Source organism: Myotis nattereri (assembly GCF_964212035.1).
Source record: "Myotis nattereri genome assembly, chromosome: 1".
NCBI classification, from domain to species: Eukaryota; Metazoa; Chordata; class Mammalia; order Chiroptera; family Vespertilionidae; genus Myotis; species Myotis nattereri.
Window position 1 is genome coordinate 25292901 of NC_138075.1, and position 21990 is coordinate 25314890.

Consider the following 21990-nt stretch of genomic DNA (forward strand, 5'->3'; position numbering starts at 1 on the left):
TGACCAAAGATCCATTCCCATACCTCTGAGATCATTTCTACTTTCAGGAGCAAAATTTCTGCCACTGAAGCGAGCTGTTAGGTGCCAGCCTCATTGTTCATAGGGTTGTAGTACTCTGTGTGTGTGTGCGTGCGCGCGTGCGTGTGTGTGTGTGTGTGTGTGTGTGTGTGTGTGTGTGTGTTTACTGTGTTCTCTTCCTCCCCTTGTCAGCCTGGTTTCCAGGCTCTCGAAGTCGCACTGCTTTGGCGTTAAAGGGAGATGAGACTGTTTGTCACTCAGGAAACCAAGACTCTAAGTAAGGAGCACCGTCTGTAGGCAGCAGACTGTGATCTTGGGACTTTACCTAATAGTGGCAGAGCCGTGTCTGGCCACAGCTGCTGCTCTCAGGCCGCTGGGTTTTGTGGTTGAGGACAGAGAATGGGGCATAGAGACCTCCCAGCCAAGGAGACCCTGGTAGAGTCAGGGGCCTCCGCCTTCTGGTGCTACAACCTTCCCAGCCTCCCAGGATGAGTCCCGCCCCAGCATCCTGCAGGGAGCGAGTCCCCTCACTCACAGGCTGTGTGCATGCATGTGTGGATGCAGGCAGGCGCTTAATGGGGCAGGGTGAGGAGTGGGGAGTGGGGAGCGGTGGTAGATTTTCAGGTACATTCTGCGCAATGAACCCCCAAACCAAGGAGCCACACAGAGTTCGCTGGACTATAGTGGGTTCAAGTCATTTATTTTTAGATTGTACCAGCATGTTTGGTCCTGGGGTCCAATCCCCAAATTCCAGAAAAATAAACTAATAAGAACCACATGCACTACGAGAAGGCCATTCCGACGTGTCCGTGATCATGCGGTGCGTGGGCAGAGAAGACGGACCGGGAGCCCTGGGCACGGAGCAGGGCGTCTCTCCCAGACAGCTGGCAGCCCCTGCCTCGGAGCCCTCGTCGGGTTGGGAAGAGGGCCAAGGCTGGGTCATTTGGACCCTGTCCCTTTATGGCCCTGGGCCTCTTATTGCTACATTTGCTACTTTATGTCCCTTGGGTTGTGCCCAGGGAGTGCCTATCATCGGGTGGTACTAATAAGTAGGCTGCTGGCGTCTGCTGTTGCCATGGTTACATGAGCACAGGCCTCTCTTCAGAGGGTCCCGTGGTGAGTTATCAGGGATTCATTTGGCCACTATTGAACTGGGCCATACGTGGTCATTACTACATACTCAACTTGGTCAACCTCTTGGAAGCTGGTGGCACGTTATTTCCTGCACTCTGGGCTTCCCAGCTCCTGGACCTTGCTGGAACACCTCCCCCAATACATCGTATGGACCTGAACACCAACAGCCCTCAACCCTTTCCAGCTTCTGGAAAGGCTTCCTAGTGGTGGCTTTCGAAGTCCATGCATTTGGAGCCCAATGGGAGGGGTGCATTTTAGGGAACACATCAACCTCCACAAGCAGCCAAGGGCCCGATGGGTGGCAGCGCCTGGTTCAGTGTCCCGTTGGTGAGGTAGTTTGAACACACCAGCAATCCTGCCAGGGAAAAGCTCCCAGAGCATGTCCCCAGGTGCTCACTGTCCAAGAAGCAACTCAGAGTGGCGAGAGTTCTCTCCGGGGCGCTGGCCTGTACCTGACCTTAGCAGAGGTGGGCCTGGAGCTCGGCCAGCAGACTGCACTGGTGGGCTGGGCCCCGCTGTGTTCCTGGGGCACAGCAATACCTTCCCAGCAGATCAAAGCACCACTTTCTAGAAGGAAAGGAGCCCTGTCCCTGCCCCTTCCCCAGAGAGTTCCTGCTGGGCAGGGCAGGTCCTCTGACTGCTGCCAGGCATTTACATGTGCCAACCTACAGTTACTCTTCCCATATAGGCATTTCCCAATGCCTGGTGTCCGTGTGTCTGTCCTGATGGGTGGGTGTTCGCTTCTAAGGCTGTCCTGATGCTTTGGCTGTGGGGCTGTCACCATGATGAGCTGGTGAGCCCTCAGTGGGCAGGGTCCCGGCCCAGAGACTATGCCCAGTCAGGGAGCTAAGGAAGCTGTTGGAGGCAGGGGATTATGCTTTGTTGCAGAACTGCTTTCAAAAGTCTAATCTGGTCTGAATTTTTGGCTGTGTAGACCAAACCGATGAGAAATTGGCCAAGACCTGATTTCCCAAGTGTACTTCCCTCCTAAGGTCTGCAGAGTAGACTGACCTTGGACTGGCCAACTTGGTCAGAGCAACCCGTCCCACCCTTTATCATTAGACATGATCTACTAGGAGCATGTGGTGCTGCTCATAGGGCTGGGTATGCATGGCTGGGAGGTGGGATGAAGGGGTATTGCTCTGGGTGTGAATCCATCTGAAGTGCCCTTAACTCTATTGAGCCTGCTGGCTGGCCCTCTTCTCTGGATGTCCCCGGAGCTGTTAGAAAGCTTCCAGCCTGCTCCATCTCCAGGCTGGGGTCCACTTGGCTTTAGGCTGGCCCTTTGGGAGCCTCCAGGGTGGGCCAAGTCTCAGGCCAGCATCACTCAGAAATAGCCGCCCAGGGGCCAGGGAAGCCAGCCCTGCCCTGTCCGCAGCCCCGCCCTGTCCGCAGCCCTGGGGAAGAGCAGGAGGACCAGGCCCTTGCCATGGATAAGGGAGGGCACAGAGGCACCTGCTATTCTGGAACTTCTTTGTCCACATACCCTGTGCCTTGATGTCAGCTCAGCCCGGGGACCCTTGGCAGGGAGGAACTTCCTTTGGGTGATGTCGGACAGAGGAACTTAAACTGCAATTTGGTTCTATGTGAAGAGCAAGATAAAAAAGGAGGGAAAGGAGGGCTCAAAAAACCCCATAGCCTGGGGCAGGGCTTGGTTTTAGTCGTTATCTCTTATTGCCAAGTGCCAAGCTCTGCGCTGAGGTCTCATGGAGTCTGGGTCTCTAACGCCACCTTTGGGGACATTCTGAGGACTCAGCACATGCCATCTAGTTTGTACCTCAAAGAGAGAGCAACTACTGCCAGTGGGGGGAACTGAGGCATGTGGTCAAGAACCCACAAGGATATGACCCTAACCAAGACTCCTAATGCCCACGGCGGCCCCACTGTGATGGATAGAAGGCTGGTACCCTGGGGACAGGGCTTGGTAGAAACAGACATTTGACATGGCTAGGGGGGTAGGGATGGGGGTCAGAAAGATGGTTATGGGAGCCCCCAGGAGGCAGGATCTGCAAGCAAGCTCATGTACCCGTGGCCACCGGCTGGTGAATTTGCCTACAGGAGTAAATAAATACCCGTGACCGCTTTTTTGCTTCTATGTTTGCTGTTTATAACTCCCAAGGGAGATTTCTCATGTATGGCCAAAAATAGATCAAAGGAGGATGGTCACAGCAGTTGGGGGAGTGTCCGAGTTAAAAAACACATTGCTTAATACTGCGCCGTTCCTAGGCCCATGGGAGTCACATGATAATGACAATGATGAGAGCAATAGCTAAGCACCTACCATGTGTCAGGCACCCGACTCAGTGCTCTACATACATTACCTCACAGCCAAGTGGGCAGATGGGCATTTTGACGCACACACGAAGGAAAACCAATGGATCTTTTGCAGGTTTTCGCAGGTGTTGCTTTCTGTCTGCTTTTCCCCTTGATGCCCGGCATTGTTTAGCGGGTGTCTCTGTGGCCGTCAGAGGACTACTGGCCCTGGCCTAGTCCCTCTGCAGCCAGGTCCCCTCCAGCTTCACACACCACGGAGACCAGCCCGGCAGGAGCCTGGCCACGCCCACCAGGAAGCTGCCAGCCCTGTGACCCAGCAAGGCCCCTGCTGGGAACCCTCCCAGCTTCCACCTGGGGCTGCTGCAGGGGAGGATCCCAAGGGCCCCTGAGTTCATGGCCATGTTTATTTTGAGTCAAACACGAGGGAACAAACCAAGGAAGAGGGGCAAAGACAATAAATTATGAAACCACAGGTGTTTAAAGAGATGGTCAGAATCTGCTAAGCCACGCGCTTTCACCTGCGCTGGTGCTTCTGGCACTGGACTCGCGGGATGGCCGGCAGGACCCAAGGGCGGCCAGCGTGCCTGTGGACGCCTCTTCAGACGGTGGCCTCTGGGGGTTGCTCCGTGCTGACAATGTGATTTGTGGGTGGCCACAAAGATGGGGGAGGCGGGAGGCGATGGGGACGCAGTGGCTACAACTGTGGTGGGTGCACCAGAGAGACGGCGGGGATGGGGCGTAACACAGGGTGTGCGCAGGGCCAGCTGGGTCTTCTGGTCTTGGCTGGATGGCATGATTCCCCAGGATGAGGGAGGAGTGACGGTAGAAGAATATATCTCGAGTGATAGTCACAGCACCCCACAAGAAGCTCTCCCCTGAACGAGTTAGGGACAGGGCCTCTTAGAGAGCGGGGTATTGCGCACAACTGTACAAGAACGGAGGGTTGTAAACAGGGGCCTCTACCGGGCCAAGCCCAGGCTCTGTGGACTGTCTTTCAGGTCCTCCCGTTCACCCACCAAGTCTCCCCGCGGTTGCCCTTCGTTGCCCTCACTCTCTGTCACAGTGACCAAATCTCCCCGCAAGGACACTCTGTCCGTGGATGTGGAGCGCCGCCTCCTGCCCCCGTGGTCCTCGGGCCCAGGCCCCGCGCTGGGAACTGTCAGGAGGACTGCATCAGGCCGGTGAGGCGCTTGCCCGCCAGCGACTTTCCCTGCAGAGACAGGCGACAGAGAGGCACACACAGGTGCACACACACACACACACACACACACAGAGGGACAGAGACAGAGAGCCAGACAGGTGAATTAATTGTTGCATGAGCCATGGTGGCCAAAGGACTTAGCGAACTGACCCCCTTTGCTCTCTGGGTTTGGGGGCCTGCACCGCAGACATTCGGAGCAACCAGGAGTCCGGGCCGGGCAGGGAGGCAGGGTGTGCCGCCGGCACTCTTTTTGAGGTCGGGGAATTCTACTTACCCCAAACCAGGCATTTCAGCTCTGAGGCTGAGTGTCTCTTAATGCCTGTGGGCTGGCCCTGAACTTGATTTTATTTAAGCAAGGAAGGACAAGATGGCTTGGGGGAGTAGCAGGATCGGGGGCGGGGGGGGGGGGGTAGGCTGACCCAAATAGATGGTGGCTAAGCATCCGGGTGATTGGAAACGAATGAATGAACTAGTAGTCTTAAGAATGCAGAGGACTAGGAAGCCTGTTTGAAATGCAGGAGAGGCACACAGGCTTTGGGTCCTCTTGATGACCCAGTTCTGGACGGTGAGAGTGGTATTCAGTCGCGGTTTGGAGAACAGGTGACCATAGGCCACCGCGGGCCTCGGGCAGCGCGCTCCTGCCGCCTCCTATGTTCTTGGCTCCCTCTCTGCAGGACCCAGGGCCTCACATCAGGAATGCTTCGTGCCCTTCCTTCCCCTACAACCTATGCAGCAGCTCTTCCTGGAAAGTAAGACAATGAACTGGACGGTGAGGAGGGGTGCGTGAGGCACCGAGAGCCTGAGAGAAGCCAATTGCTCACGTGCCTGGGAGGAGGTGACTGTGTCCAGTTCCCGCTCCCCGCTTCAGAAATCCATAGCATTGGACAGGGGCCTAGAGGAGTGTGGCTGGACCCAGGCCGATTGATCACCACATCTGAGAAAACACTCAGCACCCATCCTGTTACCGACAGGGTCAGCGACACCATTGCCATCCGCGAAGGGCGGCACACGACGGCTCGTCAGCACGGCGGCCGAGTTTGCAAGGGCCAGCAGTTCCTCATGCTCATTGCCAAGTGGGGTACGAGGGCTCCGCTTGTTTGCTGGGCTTGGCTGCGTGTAAGCTGGATGTAATTAAAAAAATTGATCAGGCCCGTGAAGCCTGGTGGGGTACTCAATAAACCTTCCGATTGACAGATTGATGGATAATGGGTGTATCTAACCATCGAACAGCATGGGTTGTGACTGCCGGATGCAGGACCATGTGTCATCTGGCTCAGCGCTCCACAGAGGGACACGGCAGCGTGACTTTGAGGGCATGAATGGGTGCTGGTCTGGAATTGGAACTGCTCTCAGGGATTATCCGAAAGTGTGCTCTCCCTCCTGCTCTCCTCCTTTCTCTCACCAGCATCACTTTCTTTCACTCCTCATTTTCTTTAAAATATATATATATATATATTTATTGATTTCAGAGAGGAAGGAAGAGGAAGAGCGAGATAGAAACATCAATGATGAGAATCATTGATCAGCTGCCTCCTGCAAGCCCCCTACTAGGGGATCGAGCCTGCAACCCAGGCACATGTCCTGACTGGGAATCCAACCCGGGGCCCTCAGTTATGCTCTATCCACTAAGCCAAACCGGCGAGGTCTTTGACTCCTCATTTTCACTAGAAAGACAAACTTTTCATTTTTGCTTGTCTTAAAATGCACACACACACATGCACGCCATCTCCCCATCAGCAACCTCATCTGAATCTTCAGATACACTGAACTTAGCCTGCAGCAGGATACATTTATACCAGGCTAAGGATTTTTAAATCAGATTTTTTTAAATCCTAGAGGGTTACAATGCCAGTCTTTGCAAACCACTAAAAGCAGGCGGCTACTCCTCTGTGTAGAGTGGGTCAGGTTCAGCGCGAGCTGGCGGAAGGCAGAGGCAGGCCGTCAAGGCCCCCAGCCCTGGACGCTAAGCCACACTCAGCCACACTCTCCTTCACTGCCCTTTCTTAGACGGAGCCCCAGGCATTTGTCATTCAGTGGGTTCACCTGGGATTGTGCTTCTCAAAGCAGGCCTGAAGGCAGAAAGCATGGTGTGTGTGTGTGTGTGTGTGTGTGTGTATGTTCCTCTCTGGGGAAATGTGGGGCTGATGAGTCTGGGGACCCTGTGGTCTGAGAGTTCTAACAAACCTCCTCCACCCCATTGACCCATGTGCATCCCTGCTCATATGAAAGGCACCAAGGAGTTTTGCTTTCTTCCTTATCACTGCGGTAACCACCCACCAAATACTGGCTCCCCTGCTGCTTCCATCCCTTCTCCACAAGGGCCACGAATGAAACATTATGTCGCCACATACATATGTTCCAGTTTTGTCATATACAGCATTCGGGCCTCCGATTTAGCCGGCAGATGTGAGGAAAAAAAAACATCACTGAAGCTTCCACATCATAGTCTGTGTCCAGTGGTATGTTAAAAGCCCAGAGACAAAGGTGAGTTACCAGGAGTCCAAACCCTCACTACAGCTGCTTCCTCATTATGAGGTCATTTTGGCTGGAGAGGGGGCTGTGGGTTGAGGAGGTTGGAGACTCTATTTCTGGAGGACTGTGTGGCTGTATTTGTTTTAGCTGAACTTGACCCTGAGGCGCCCCCGTCCTCCATATCTCTCAGTTCTGTGGAGTGGGCTGGGCTCGGCTTGGAGGCTCGAATTAATCTCTTCCTGCCTCCATCCTGGTGCTGTGACTCCAAGGACCTGAGGCCAGCCCATCAATCCCGCCCCTCCCCTTCCCCTCAGCTGCTTCTATTTCTCCTGACTTCAGGGGCAGGGGGTGCAGCTGACCAGCCGAGAGAACACACAATCCTAGTGGTGCTCTCTGGCATTTCTCTCTCCCTCTCCCCACTCCTGCGCGTAGGCATTTGCCAAATGCCAGTTGCTGCTAAAGGAGGTCATGAGGTTCGGGTTGGCTGCTGGGGGGCGGGGAGGGAGGGGGGATGCAGCTCAGCCCAGCCGCCATCTGTCTTCCAGGCAGTGACCTCCCGGGTGAGGCTGGAAGGTGGTTACTCATGCAGGACGCAGGCAGGGCTGGATGCCTGGCCTTGGGCTTCGGGGAAGAAATCCTGCAATCACTCTGGCTCAGCAGCTGCCTCCCTTCTGAAGAGCTGAGATCCCTGTAGTTCCTGGGGATCAAAGTGAAATCTGATGCAGAGGCTACCTGTGTTCAGAGATGAGCTGAATCAAGCCGGATGCGGCTAGGGGCTGGCTTCTCTGCCCAGAGAGAGAAGGGAACCCCCGCCCATGCCCTCTAGGGCTCCTCTTTCTCCTCCAGTTTGGGTGTTTCTGGAGGAAGCACTCAGGAGGGGAGCAGCCAATTCTGCCTCTGCCGGCCACCGAGCACAGTTTCAGGGTCTGAATGTGTGATGTTCCTCAGAGCCGGTCAGTTGGGAACGGATGATGGTGCCAGGAAACGGCAGCCAGCTCAGACACAGGCCTTAGGCCTTGGCAGCTGAGCGAAGCAGCTGAAGGTGGTGGGAAATGCTATTAGCAGCAGCCTTTGTCCAAGTGGAAAAACATACAGTGATTGAGGACTGAGCCGCAGAAGGTACATTCCAGAGACATCAAAGCTTTGCATACAGACAAAGCGCTTTTCACCTTCGCGACCTTCGTTAAAGTTTAATCCAATGGAATTTGGGATCCTTCAGTTTCATGGCCCACAGGCTCACAAACACCCACAGGTTCCATTCCCACCCTGGCTCTGTGGCCATCTTGACGACTAGAAGCCTGCAAGAAGGTGCTCATGGAACCCTGTTTCTTAAAGGAAAGGCACAAAAGGAATGGCTCCCTTTTGGGCAGTGCTTTAAGGAAAATCGACATGCTGATGGACATGCTGTGGCTCTGTGCATCGCACCTGCGGATGTAACCAACCAACATGCACGATCCTGGTTACCAAGACCTGCCGCCACTTACCTGGGAGACTGAGGCTAAACTCTGGCTGGGCAAAGGGCCGAGGCTCAGAGAGTAGTCCTGGGGTCAGAGGGCATATTGGGGGCAGCAGAGCCAAGCGCGAGGGGCTCAGGCAGGACCCTTCTCAACGCTAAGGGGGGTAAAGACGGCGGAGCTGCTGATGAGATTCTCTTGCTGATTTGCCCAGATGACCTCAGACCAAAGTTACCGATCTAGGTCCACCAGGTCTAAATCCACTCTGTTATGGAGATAGAAATTACCCGCGGGTGCCTCTGGGGGAGGGACAAAATTGACGGGAGTGGGGCCTGAGCGAAGTTTCTAGGGAGATGGGGTATAGGTACAGATGTGTTCATTTTCTATATGTAGTTATAATTCAAAAAAAAAATTAGAAAAACATCCCAGTTACACATTTGGCTTTGAGATTCCCCACTCCTTACTTTTTCGGTTGCTGTCTCCGTGGCCTTTTAGCTATAGTCAATGCTTCCCCCCACCCCCCAGGATACGAGAAACCCAGGTGCTCCCGTTCAGGGAACGGACACTATTTCTAGTCTCCATGGATTCAAACTGGCCACCTTGTTGGGACGCACAGGCCTTTTCATCTTTGCTGATGAAAAATGGTGTTTTGCTGAACAGGGCTCACCAAGTGACCTCGGCAGACAGGAAGTAGGAGGCCCCAGAGAGGAGCTGTCCTCCAAGGAGACTGAAGGTCACCTAGGAGGTGGGAGGCTCAGGCTTATACATGGTGAGTGTGTGGAGTCACCGTGCTGGGGGACTGGCTGACAGGAACAGCCAGGAGCCTAAGAGCCCGGTGGAAAGGTGAAGCGCTGGCTTGGGGTTGGCAGGAGGGGGAGAAGCCAAGGACCTGCCTAACTTCACGGGTGACTTTCCTGGAGGTTGGTGCCCCTGGTACCCCTTCTCCACTGAGCAAAGCGAAATGATTTCGAAAGGGACTATAAAGAATTTGGTGGCATCTCCTTTCTCGATGATGTTTAAAATCGGGGAAAGAGTGCATTTGCCTGGGGTAGTTCAGAGGCCTGAGCAACCCTGGCAGGGGCTGGGAGAGAAGCCCATACTTAAGATAGAAGAGTCTCAAAAAAACTTTTCACCTCTTGATCGCTTATCACCCTCTACTGAACTCTGTGAGGCAAGGCGGGCAGATGAAATGGGAAAACAAGGTTATGGGACAAGCCAAAGACTGCACCCTGCTGACCCACAGCAGAGCGGGGCTGAGCAACCCAAGCAGGGCGAGCGGCCTGGGCGGAGGCGAGGCTGCGTCTGGCCTCCCCACTCCACAGCCGTGGGGGCAGGAGCCCCGCGGCCACGTCCACTCCTGGACCCGTGTTCCTCCCGGGCCCTCACCAAGCTTTCTGATCTCTCTTAGGAGCTACAGGGGATTTTATTTGGTTTTAAAATATTCTCTTTACTTGACTTTTAAAAAGTAAGATACCACAAACATAAAACAACCACCAAATAAAAAAAAATTAAGAGTAGGTGAAAATTTAATTAATTTAAAAAAGTTCACTGGCTGAAGAATTAATATACATTCATGTACATTTAAACCTGCTTAAAAAAATAAGGACTATGATTAAAAATAAAATAACAGATTCTTTCACAGCAACCCACTATCTTGCGTATAGGATAGTGTTTGTAAACAACCAGATCTGGCCACATAAACAAGCAGGCTTTCCCATTCTGTGGAACCTGCCAGCAATCACGTCTTCTGAAAGCAATTCTCACAAAATGTCACTGGGACCATAGCAGGTTCAGACACCCGATTCCAGCCTGCCTTGTCAATGGTCGGTGCTTTTTAATCCTTTGAAAATGTTTAATTTAGAAAAGGTGAGTTGCCAGCCCTCCTATTGGAACTAAATTTGAAAGGACCAGCCTGTCCCCTGGTCTCCCAGGGACGCTCTCTTTGAATTTCTCTTCCTGCTCAATGGGGTGGCAGTGATACCCCATGGATCCTCCCTTCTCAAGTGCCTCCTCTTCAGCTCGCCCAGACCTTGGTGGTGACAGGGGGGGACAGTCTCATTCCCGGGGACGCAGGTTAGCTGCGAGGACAGCTACTAACAGTCACCACTGGTTGAACGTTGAGCATCTATTATGTGTCAAGCACTCTAGACATTTCGGACACCTGTGCTAATGTCCCTACCAGCCTTGCCTCTTAGGTATTACATTATCCCCCACTGGACAGATGGGGCCACAGGTTCAACTACAGCTTGAGCCACTTTCCTAGTCAGAGGCAGGGCTGAGTGGGTCGGCCTTCACAACCCACATGCCTTCTACTTTGTATTTACCATCACTCTCAGAAAAGGAGCAGATGGGAATGCTCAGGTAGCAAGGACTCCTCCATGTCCACCCGCACTACACCAGCGGTGGCTGCTGCACGGCCAGGGGAGCCACCATTTTGTACTTCGTGGCCCCGTGTTATTGGGGCCAGTGCCTCTGGGATCTCTGCAGCAAGTGTTCCAGGGAGGAGAGAAACAGGTGTGGTGTTTACCTTTCTAAGGAGGGGCAGCCAGAGCTGCCGCACTCCAATGAGAACCCAGTGCCTAAATTGGGGTGCCCTGGCTGGGTAGCTCAGTTGGTTGGAGCATCATCCTATACCCCAAGAGGTAACGGGTTCTATGTCCAGTTAGGGCACATACTCAGGTTGTGGTTTGATCCTCGGTTGGGATGCTTATAGGAGGCAACTGATTGATGTTTCTCTCTCACATCCATGTTTCTCTCTCTCCCTCTCCCCCTCTCTCTTGCTCTCTCTCTTCCTCTTGCCTTAAAAGTCAATGAAAACATATCCTCATGTGATAATTTTTTTTAAAAAAGCTTGAACTCTTCAGCAAAGTAAAATGTAAAAGTAATTTAAGAAATCAGGGTGTCCCAGGCAGGCTGGAGAAGCCTTCCCCGGGTGTTGTTCCTGGAATCTCTGGCTCATGCCTCCCATCACACTCGTCCCTTACAGGGCTCTTTGCACAGGCCAGCCTCTGCCTGTCAGTTTTGGTGGGCGGTGGGAGACCTTCCTCAGGGATTCCAGCAGTGTAGGGACAGATCTGGAACCAGGCGGGCATGCCAGGAGTGCCAAGCCTCAGCAGCTGTGCCCTACACTGGTGGCACAGTGCCCAGGCACAGATGCCCGGGCCTCCTTTCCTGTTGTGCATTCCCACTTTCCTGTTGCTGTTTCTCGTGGTGCAGGAGAAATTCCCCCTTGTTGCTACCGGATCTCTATCTCCTTCCTCTGGTTCTGACTGAGCAGGCAGGTGCCCAGCTTGCAGGAAGTCCTTGGGCTCAAGAGTGGAGCGTAGGCAGGCAGTCCCCTCACAGGCACCCTCAGTCGCATGCCTTCTGCTAGCCTGTGCCATGCCTGCCTCGTCCTCTCCTCCTCCGCAAATGTACTTGGCATCTTAGCTCTGGTTCACTCCAAATTAGGCAAAGGTCAAAACGCGCAAAGAAACAGGGACACTGTTGCTATTGGCGACAACTTGATGCTCCTTTTTTCCAACTAGGAAGTTCAAGTGATCCCTGACTGTGGCTACAGGGGGGAGAGCGGCTTGAGTTCAGTGGAGGAGGCAGCAGGAGGAATCGCTTGGCAGTGTGTGATTCTCGCAAGGACCAGGGGGACTCTAAACCCACCCTCCTTGGGGCACCTCTCATCTCCCGCAAACACATCCACCCACATCCTGTCCGTTGGTTGGCTCCTTGGTTAGGCCGGCTGCCAGGCGAGCACTGGAGGCACAGGCAGTCAACATGCTGGCCGCCCCGCACCCCCCTCTCCCCGAAGCATCATCTTTCCATGGTTGTCCATGTCCATCTGGACACATATGCAAAGAGGGCCGGCTCCTCTCTCTTTCCTCCCTGCCACCGGGAATGCAGTTCGGCAGCATCTGTCAGACATGGATGTCTAACTGAAAAGGTGCAGCAGGGGGCAGGCCAAGCAGCATTTTTCGAGAGATCTCTGGATAGAGAGCGCCTTGGCTGATGGAATTCCTACTCACAGGGAACCTCCTCCTTCCCTACAGACCCTTTGCACGTGTCGCTGTGGCACTTTTGGTGCCTGGGGGACAGGGGATGGGTAGCTGTCCAGGCTTCTCCCCTGTGGAGGGGCAGGCCGAGCTGCCTTCCTCCAATTAGAACCAGCTCTATAGAACGTGATTGCGTTTCCTGCCGGACTTGGCCGTGGGCCAGGGAGGGTATGGGAGCTGTGTCCATTGTGGAAGCTGCATATGGGCAGTGAAGCCTACGGATGCTGCTGTGGGTTTAAAAGCATCTGAAAGGGGGTGGGCATCTCTGTCTTGTCCTGCGTGGGGTCCAGGAGAAGCGAGTTAAAGGATCAATACCTAAAGACATTATTTGGGCAGCGCCTCTGGGACAAGGGACTAAATGTCCTTTCGGGACCCCTCAGTGGCTAGTTGAAAATACTACGGGTGCATAAAAAAATGGGCAGGAAAAGTCGAACACCCAGGAACGGGTGCCGCGGACTGGCCACGGAGTGAGGGTGTGACAGCAGGAGTGGTGGCCAGGACAGAGTCATCTCTTCCGAACCCCCAGCACCTTCTGTGCAGAAGGGGCCCAGAGGAGGTTAGAGAGTGCGGACGCCGGGGTCACTCACCCACTGCTGGAAGGAAGCCACCTCGGGGGTGAAATGCAGCGGCCATTCTGACTCTGCGCCAGCAGCACTGGGCAATTGTGTGTTTAGGAAGGGAAGTGAAGAAGAACTTATCCAGCTGCAACCATGAAGACCTGCGGCTTTAGGGGAGCCCCGGCCCAGACGGCACACAACTGCGGCGGGCATGCGGGCAGGCGCTCAGCGGCAGGCGGTCATGCACAGGCGACATGCAGGTCTGTAGCGTATGTGACACACGCACCAGACACTGAGCATGGAGGCGTCTCTGAGGCAGGCAGCACAGGCACCATGGAGGCAGCTGTCACACGTCCATGCGCACCTTGGCACCGCAGCCACGTACATAAGCATCTCATGCAAGGTGCACAAGCCACCTTGGGATTGGCCGTCGAGCTTAATATCAGGTTCGACGATGCCAATCTTCGACAAACACTGCGGACTTACAGCATTTCCCTTCAGGCACCTGAGTCCCCCCCCCAGGAAGGGGCCATTTGTGTCATGGAAATGGCCTCTCAGCTTCTGTTTCTGTCAATCCTACAAGCAGGGGGAGCGCACCCCAGGTCTGGTTTACTGGGATTTCAAAGCATCCCGTCGCCTGCTCCTGATGCCTCCCACAGGCCCACCTTGTAGGATGCGGGTAAGAAACAGGAGCCTTTGTCCACCTGGCAGATGGAGCACGGGGGCTTGGAGAGGCTGCCGGGCTCAGGGCAGCCCCAGGCGGGCAGCGAGCTGGGAGGGGATGGTCTCTGGGAAGGAGGCTCCTGTGTGCCCAGCGCTACATCTGGAGAGTGGATTTCATGCTCCTGTCATGGGGAGACCTGTTCCTGACCTGTGTCTGGAAGCGGGAGGCGTCTTGGGGTCTTGCACCTCAGTAGGGCGGCCATGCCAGATCCTGCCAATGTATGCAATGTCCCCAGTGGCTCCACACAGCTCCCAGGAGGTACTTAGGGGACCCAGGAAACCGGCCACAGGGCTGAGGCCGGCCTGCCGGGCCCCACAGTCCCTCCATTCCCGGGGAAAGCAGAGAAAGCGGCTGTCTGGCTCAACGTTACAAATCAGCCCACAAAAATAGCTCGTATGTATTGAGCGGTTCATGGAGCTGGTCACTGTAATAAACAAATGTGCTTGGCACGCGTTGTCATAGATGAGATACCCACTCCCCATCTTTAACTACAAAGTAAACATGATACCTACCTGGCGGAATATCGTTGGAAAGGAAATAAGGTCATAAGCGCTAAGCATGGGCTGCAGATGATCATAGCAATGAAAATGATAATATAAGGAACTATGCCTGAGCACCCACACTACAAACACTGTGCTAAGCACCTCAGATTTCCCCACCTAATCATTTCCTCGTCTCTCTCCTTTACGAGGAGGAAACCGAGTAGCCTCCGTCACCCAGCTGAGTGGTAGGGCCGGAGTAGAACCAAAGTCCCTCTCAGGCCAAGCCCAGCACGATGCCAACGTCCACAGTATATAACACGACGAGCCTCCAAGAAATGAAAGCCACTCCCCACGTAATGCCCACAGCCACTCGGTGCAGTATGCTTCCTTACACCCACTGGGCAGCTGAGCGACTCGCTGGGGTCTGACTCCCGTATCAGGTGGAGGGATAGGGTGCAACTGGGGCTGCCGTCTCTAACTAGCCCACTTCTCTACCTTCTGGTGGGCGCAAAAGGGATGCTGTGTCCCGTCGGCAAAGCCAGTAGGTCATCTGCAGTCGGGCTGAGAATGCCGTTGGGAGAATGTTGCTGCCAGGTTTTGGACAACATTAACCCCGGCTGGTTGGTGGTGCGGAGTCATCCCACATGGCTGGCTACTGACAGGTTCAGGACAGACTGGACAGCTCAGGACAGGCAGCTGCAAGGGGCCAATGGGAGCCTCTCTAAACACACTCCTGCCAGGGGGAGATGCACCTCGCTGTGCATCGGCCATGTGTCCTGGCAGGAGGGAGAGGAAGGGGACCGTCACTCAACCTGAGCGAAGTAGCTGAAGGGTCGTTTGGGGGCTCTGGTGGTCACCACCCCACCTCCACCCCTTCCTGGTGAACCTTCTCGGAACGCCCTGTAGCTCTAGACACAGCAGGAAAGCTCGGATTGAGGGCTCGCACAGGGTGGGCTCTGCAGCCGTGTCATTACCAAGGAAACCTCATGCAGCATGACCGCTGGACGGTGATGGCTCGCAGACGCTAACGACAGACTCCTCTCCATCTTTAGAATTATGCCCGGCATGGCACGGCCTATGTCCTCCAGGTGAAATGACTGGTCAGGATGTCCCCACTGGGCTTCTGCAGGTTTGCTGCAGGTGACGAGGGTGGGCTGAGGCTTTCACTGGCTGCTCCATCTCCATTCCCCAACTTCCGCTGCCAGGCGGAAAGGCCAGGCCCTCGAGCCTCGCTCGATGGGGTTCAGCTGCACCGTGCCCTTGGTGCAGATGAGAAGGAGGGTCGGAGGTGGAAAAGTATGGGTGTCCCCCGACCCCCCATTTCTCTCTCCCCTGCCTCTCCTGTCGAGGCACCAGTCAAGCCTGATCAAGTTTTAAAGCAGCGTTTGAGAGAATCGACTGAGTTTGCTTTAGCTTTAAAAAATGTCCCTATTAAAACTTCACTACTTTACCCGGATCGCCATGTTTAATGAGAGGCCTCAAAGAATTTGAAAGCAAAAGATGAGGAGAGGAAAGAGCCATAAGCTATAATCACCATAATGATTCAATCCCATGATGAGCTGAAAGCAGCCCTGGCGAACCCCGGGGGACAGGGAGAGTCTTTGAATCGGGCTGGTCCTCAGGACAGGACGGCTGGCGAGCCCGCCCCTTCCCCTGCGCTGGGCTGAGGAGGACCCTCCAGGCAGGGCCAGCGGGAGGGCCCGGGAGGCAGCTTCCGCTCGGTCTGGGGCCTCGGGGCACATTCAGCTCCTGGCCAGGCAGAGATGCTTTCGGTGGCAACTTGCCCACCTGAAATCTGCAACTGGCTTTATCATCTTCTCTGTTCTCAACAAGATACCTTTCTGAGTGGGAATAATGGCAGGCCAAGCTTTCCCCAACGCGGAGCCAGGGTGCCCCCGGTGCCTGCCCACCCAGCTGTGCTCCGCCTGACTGCCCTCAGCCGCCAGCCTCCCCGCGCCAGCGGGCGCCCGTGCCCTCTGCTCAGTGACCTCTCTGGGGCACCCAGGGGCGAGCCCTGTTGCCCAGGGGCCAGCTGCAACAGCAGCAATTGCCTTGAAAAACAAACAACCCTACAAACAGAAACCTCCAGAAAGCAAGGGTGGCATGTAGAGGGCAGCAGTTCCACTCCCTGAGCGTTTCCCTCGCTCATCTGGCTTTTTCACCCTCAAGGCAGAGGCTAATCCGACTCCTGGATCCCTCTCCTCCACTCTCGGCAAACTCCCTCCACAGGGTCCATTCTTCTCTTCCACGGCTTATTCATAAGCCACAGAATAAAATGCAGTAGGACCCACTGAACAGGCAAAGCATCAGAGGATTCCAGATGGAAGAGAGGCTGGAATCCAACGTGGCGCCTGCCCTACAGTACCCTTGGCCACTCAGCTTGAGTGTTTCCAGGGAGCTCACCGTTCCCTGAGGTGACGTGTTCCCCTGCTGGGAAGTTGTTACTGTTAGACTATGTTTCAGTAGAGTGGCCCTCCCCATACCTTTTCCCTGTTGGTTCTAGCTTTGTCTGGAACAATCCAGAAAGGTCCACTCACTCTGGAAGACAAATAGGTATGTCTTACGGTGGTTATCGAGTCTCTTTAGGGGCAAAACATCTTTTCTACTTCATTCTCAGCTGACATGGCTTCCAGAAGCCCCAGCTACTCCTTCTGAACTTTTCTAGACGGTTAAAGTTCTTGATAAAATGTGCGGGCTTAGAACCCAGACTCTACACAGTCTAGAGCAGCACAGAGGGCAGTGAATCGCTTCTGTCTTCTGACCACACCTCATTTGTCACTGCAGCCAAACGTAGTTTTTTTAAAAAAGTGGTTGCATCCTGCTTTTGCTTACATTAAGCACGCAGTCAACTACAACCCCAGAATTTCTTTTTTACTTGAATTTCAGTGAAAAATTCAAATGCCATCCTATAGTTGTGAATACTTTTTTTATCATAAATGTTATCTGGTTAAATTTTATCTAGTCGTTTCTGACCCATTATCCCACCTGAGGGGATGTTTTTCAAATATAATTTTATTATCTGCCAAATGAGCAAAACCTTCTAGGTTTGGGTCTTTGAATAGGATTGGCATGCACTGACCCCCAGGGGGCGGCACAGAACAAAGGGAGGCCGTGGGGATAATTTGCATATTAGGCTTTTATGTATATACACTAGAGGCCCGATGCACGAAATTCGTGCACGGGGCTCGGCCCTCACAGCCGTGGCGGCTTGCCTCGGCCCTCACAGCCCTGGCTTCGTCCAGGTCATCTGGAAGGATGTCTGGTCTAATTAGCATATTATGCTTTTATTATTATAGATAGATGGATTAGCCCTCTTACCAGCCATTGAGACACTGTGGATATATTTTTTTACCTAATTATGGGCAAACACAGAGGGAGTAGAGGGGAGGGGGAGAGGGACAGAAATGGACATTTTCAACCTTGGTGGACAAATAGCAGGTCACAAATAGTTTCTGGAGGAGAGGACGTAGTTATGTTAGTCATCCTTCTGTGTAAGCCGGGCTGATAGGAGGGTGTGGGGAGTTCCTTCCAGATATCACACCGGCCAGCCCATCCCTGCTTGGGGCTGTGGTGCCATTGCTCAGGCCAAAGTGATTTGACCGTGACTCGGGGCCATGGAAGAACCGCTGCCATTTGACCCCTGCCACTGCAATACAGTCCCAACCCTGTCCACCCCCCATGCACCCTGGAACCGCCGAATAAACACCCGAGGGCCTTTCTCTCATTGGCCTTGGGGGAACATCACTAGACTGAAAACTCATTGTCCCACTTGCCATTCTGCTTCATAGCAACGTTTTACAGATTGTTCCTGTGCACGGATTTGTGTCCACCCTCCTTCCAGAATGCCACGCTCCCCAAACTGCATTACAACCCAATATACTCATTTGCTGCTTAAAAAGGGGAATGCTGCTGAGTGGTTTTCCCCAGGAGCTCATTTCGGGGGTGCGGGGGCGGGGGGGGGGGGTGCGGTGGAGGTCTAACTTCTCAGCCTTCAAGTCCTTAGTCCTGGAGCTCTCTGACCTCTCACTCTCCAGTCGGGCACAGGCACAGGTTCTTCTCCCTGACCTTGACTGTGGCAACTTCGTCCCCTCCCTCGGTTCCTGCTGTTCCGCGGCCTAACGCCTGGCGGTTTCGCTCTCCTGCCCTCTGGGTGGTGCTACTGCTGTCCCCGAGTGTCTTCACGTCCTGCTATCCATGCTGCTGAGGGCCCTGCAGTCACCTTCACTCTCTGTCTTCTCACTGGACAGATGGGAGCCCGGAGCTGCCAGAAGTCTGGCTGGATGAGTGACAAGGGACAGGCTGAAAGCTCCTTCTAGAAGGATGCCTTTCCTGAGTGGGAGATGGGAAGAAGGCTCTGTTGTGGCAAAGGGCTGCAGGTCACCTCCCGAAATAGATTCCCGCCTGGCACGTACACACCGTGTGCCCCAGCCTGCCTTGTGGAGACGGGCAGGGGATGCGATTGGATCCGAATCAGTGGCTGTAAACACACAGCTGTGCCTTTCTGCCTCGGAGGACTTGGGTTTGCACTTGACTGCTCGCACTCGGGGTCAGGGGAGGCAGGAGGGGAGAGGCAGGGAGGGGCCAGAAGAACCTTGCTCTTCCTGTGTCCCCATGTGTGGGGGCTGTCACGCTGTGTTTTTTCTTGAAGTGGCACTCCACAGGGAGGGCGTTTTTGCTGCTTTTGATTGACATGTTGAAGCATCAACTGAAACAGTTGGTGGGGGGGTGGGGGGGTGGGGGGGAAGGAGGGACGTCAGTCCTTGTTCCAAAAAAGTGGCAGGGACCAGGGCCAAGTTACTCACAAATGACGATCTCTGACCCTTTCCTCCCCAGAGTTTCAGAAGAGGACTCCATCCCCCACCACATTGAATCACTTCATTGTTTGTCTTCTCTGTATCCACCAGCCAAGCTGATTCAGTTGTCTTACATTTAATAGTTTGTTTATAGAAAATAGACATTTTCATTTTTCAGGTACAAAATTATATATATTTAATAAATCAATTATATTGATTTCGGAGAGGAAGGGAGAGAGAAACATCAACGATGAGAGAGAATCACTGATTGGCTGCCTCCTGCATGGCCCACACTGGGGATCAAGCCTACAACCTGGGCATGTGCTCTGACCTCCTGGTTGGTCGACGCTCAACCATTGAGCCATACTGGTCGGGTCAAAATTATAATATTAAATATACTTTTTCAGCTTTACTTGGAGCCAAGATGGAGAGGGTGGGTAGGGACCAGGGAAACCTAACCTACCATGACTGTGAGCAGGGCTACATGGGCTCTCGGCCCTCAGTTCTAAGAGAGGACAGTGAGTGAGCAGCTGGCCCAGAGGTCTCCAGGGAACGGGAAAGGTGGTGGCAGGTGAGCAGCAGTGATGCTGAGGACCTCAAATGCTCACTTTTCACTCCTTTCTATGCCCCACAATGCACTGTGAGGTGGCAGCACCCACAGAGGAGCCTGCTCCTCTGCCCAGCTGACCTCGCTCCCCATACCTGACACATCAGGCTGGTTGTCCATACCAGGAGGGAGGGGAGTGCAGAACTGGCAGTTGCCCTCCTGAGGTCACAGTGTGAGAGGGAGCCCTGGGCAATGCGGGGAGCGAGCCTGTGGCTTAGGCAGCCTGCGGCACTCTGGTGCTTTATCCTCCAATCCTGTCAAAAAATTTTAAATACACACCCAACTCAATTCTCTCCATGGCTTATTTCCAGGCCTCAAAGGCTGCAGCCACTTCCAGGGCAGGAAGGCAGCTCCTCTCTCATTCAGAGAATGATTAGCACAGCCCAGAAATCTCAGGATGGAGAGAAGCACGGACCTGAAGATACTACCAGCTGGAGAAGTCCATACAGATGATCTAGTTCAAGCCATTGTACAGAGAAGACCATGCTCAGAGAGGGCTAGTGATTTGCCTGAGGCCACACAGCTCGTAGGTTAAGGCTGGGGACAGGAACCATTCTGTGTGGGGGCTGCTGAGCAATTTCACAGAGTCCCAGGAGAAGTCCTCGCTGTCCCAAAGTGGAAGATTTTCATGCAATCCCTCCCAAATACTGCTATGAAAGGCCACCTCCATCGGAAGGCAGGTGGGGTTTCACTACCGCTGGCTCTTGGGTCTCTGATATGGGAGATGCTGGCCATTGAGTTTGTGACCCAGTGGTTCCCAAGGGGCCCAAGGACTGTTTGCAATCAAAACCAACCCCGTGTAAAGAATTTTAGCCAGTTGTCCCTTGCTGAAGGCTGGAAAACTGCGGTCGAAGCCCTCTGGAGGCTGTGCTGGGTCTAGATTTGCAAACTCATTCCACCCGAGTGCATGCTGTCGCCCTGACTGGCTGAGGGGGAGGGAGCTGCTGATGCCAGGTTGGCTGAACACCCCAGGCATCTGCCCTCTGCCTCGCCTGCCAGGGGCCTCCGTCATCCATTTCTGGCTCAGCACCTGGGCCTAGAGCAGGGGTTTCTTCCTGCAGAGCCACTGGGAGGGATGGGGGAGGGGATGAGCTGCCGGCTTTTTGGTTCTTATTAGCTTTTCCTTGGCTTTAGCTGGGGAGGGAGGAAAGGGCAGGTGGAGAGGGGGAGGGGAGGGTGGGTGGCAGTTGGCTCCCAGAGCTTCCTGATCTCCATCTGACTTTCCTGCTGCATTCCTTGGCAGGCAGGACAGAAATGCCTGTTGCAGAGATGCCACTGGGCACATGCCAAGGCTCCCCAGCCCCCCGCCCTTGCTGTTTCAAGTCCAAGGAGCACCTTGACGAAGCCCAACTGAGATGTTCTCTTAGGAAGGGGTGACCTGGTCCTGGTCCTCATCTCCACTCTCCTCTGTGGCCTCCTGTGTGCCCCCATGCCCCATCTTTGGAGCCCAAGGTGGCAGCTGATGAGGCTCTCAAGAGGGCAGCTGAGGATTCGACTGAGTTCCCAGGCCAAGGTGTCAGGGAGGCTAATGCCAGCGCCACTTGGAGCTGCCACGTCTCCTAATTGAAGTGCCATCACTCTGAGGAACTGCACGCAAGGAGCAGGGACTTTCTCTAGCTTCTCCTCCCCAGGCTGATGACTGTGGCCACCATCCCCCAAAGAGACAATCTAATCACTACTGTTGAGTCTTGGCTAAGGGCCCTTTGATCCTCTTGCCTCCTCCCATGCGTCCCCCGGGTCCTCTATGTCAGAGTCAGCTCCTGGGAGGCTGTCCCCACTCCGTGGTAGACCCCAAAGTAATGAGTATGCCTAAGAGAGAACGGGGAGGGTGAGCCCTGGGCTCTGGTCACCCTCACATCTGTCAACCGCAAAATCAGGAAGGCGGCAGGGAATGGCAGGCTGGTTGGCACTGAGTGGCAGGAAGTGGTCTTTAGTTTAAGAACCTCCCCCCCCCCCTCCTTCCACCCCTGTCGGTAATGCCTGGGGCTTCCCACCAAATATCCCGAAAGGAGGTGGCTGGTGATGCCAAGGTGACCACAGTGGTGGGCAGATGTTTCCTACCGTGGCTCTCATGTTTTATAGCCACTGTGAAAGGAAGCTCCCCGCGGCCAGGGCCAGGGAGAGATAGGCTCCATTTATTGGACGGGAGGCCATGTCTGGGGCCGCCTTTGAGAAGCTGCCACGCGTTATGGGTGTTCCTGAGATTGGGGCTCCTCGGACCAGGACTGCCA

At 54.4% G+C, this 21990-nt stretch overlaps 1 protein-coding gene across 6 annotated transcripts in view; it reads right to left on the bottom strand.

Annotated features, from left to right (window-relative positions):
- Positions 1–703: 703 nt before the first annotated feature.
- The window catches only part of RGS6 (regulator of G protein signaling 6), a 488382-nt gene continuing 467095 nt past the window's right edge, over positions 704–21990 (bottom strand). For 2 of the 6 annotated variants that reach the window (XM_081100532.1, XM_081100529.1), the window contains exons 18-19: positions 13184–13250; positions 710–4636 (exon numbers count right to left, since the gene is read on the bottom strand). In XM_081100532.1, the coding sequence (XP_080956658.1) occupies positions 4386–4636; positions 13184–13250 (318 nt within the window). In that variant the 3' untranslated portion in view covers positions 710–4385. Of the gene's footprint in view, positions 4637–13183; positions 13251–21990 lie in introns of all 6 variants that reach the window. The other 4 variants (XM_081100530.1, XM_081100531.1, XM_081100534.1 and 1 more) reach the window with 2 other exon arrangements.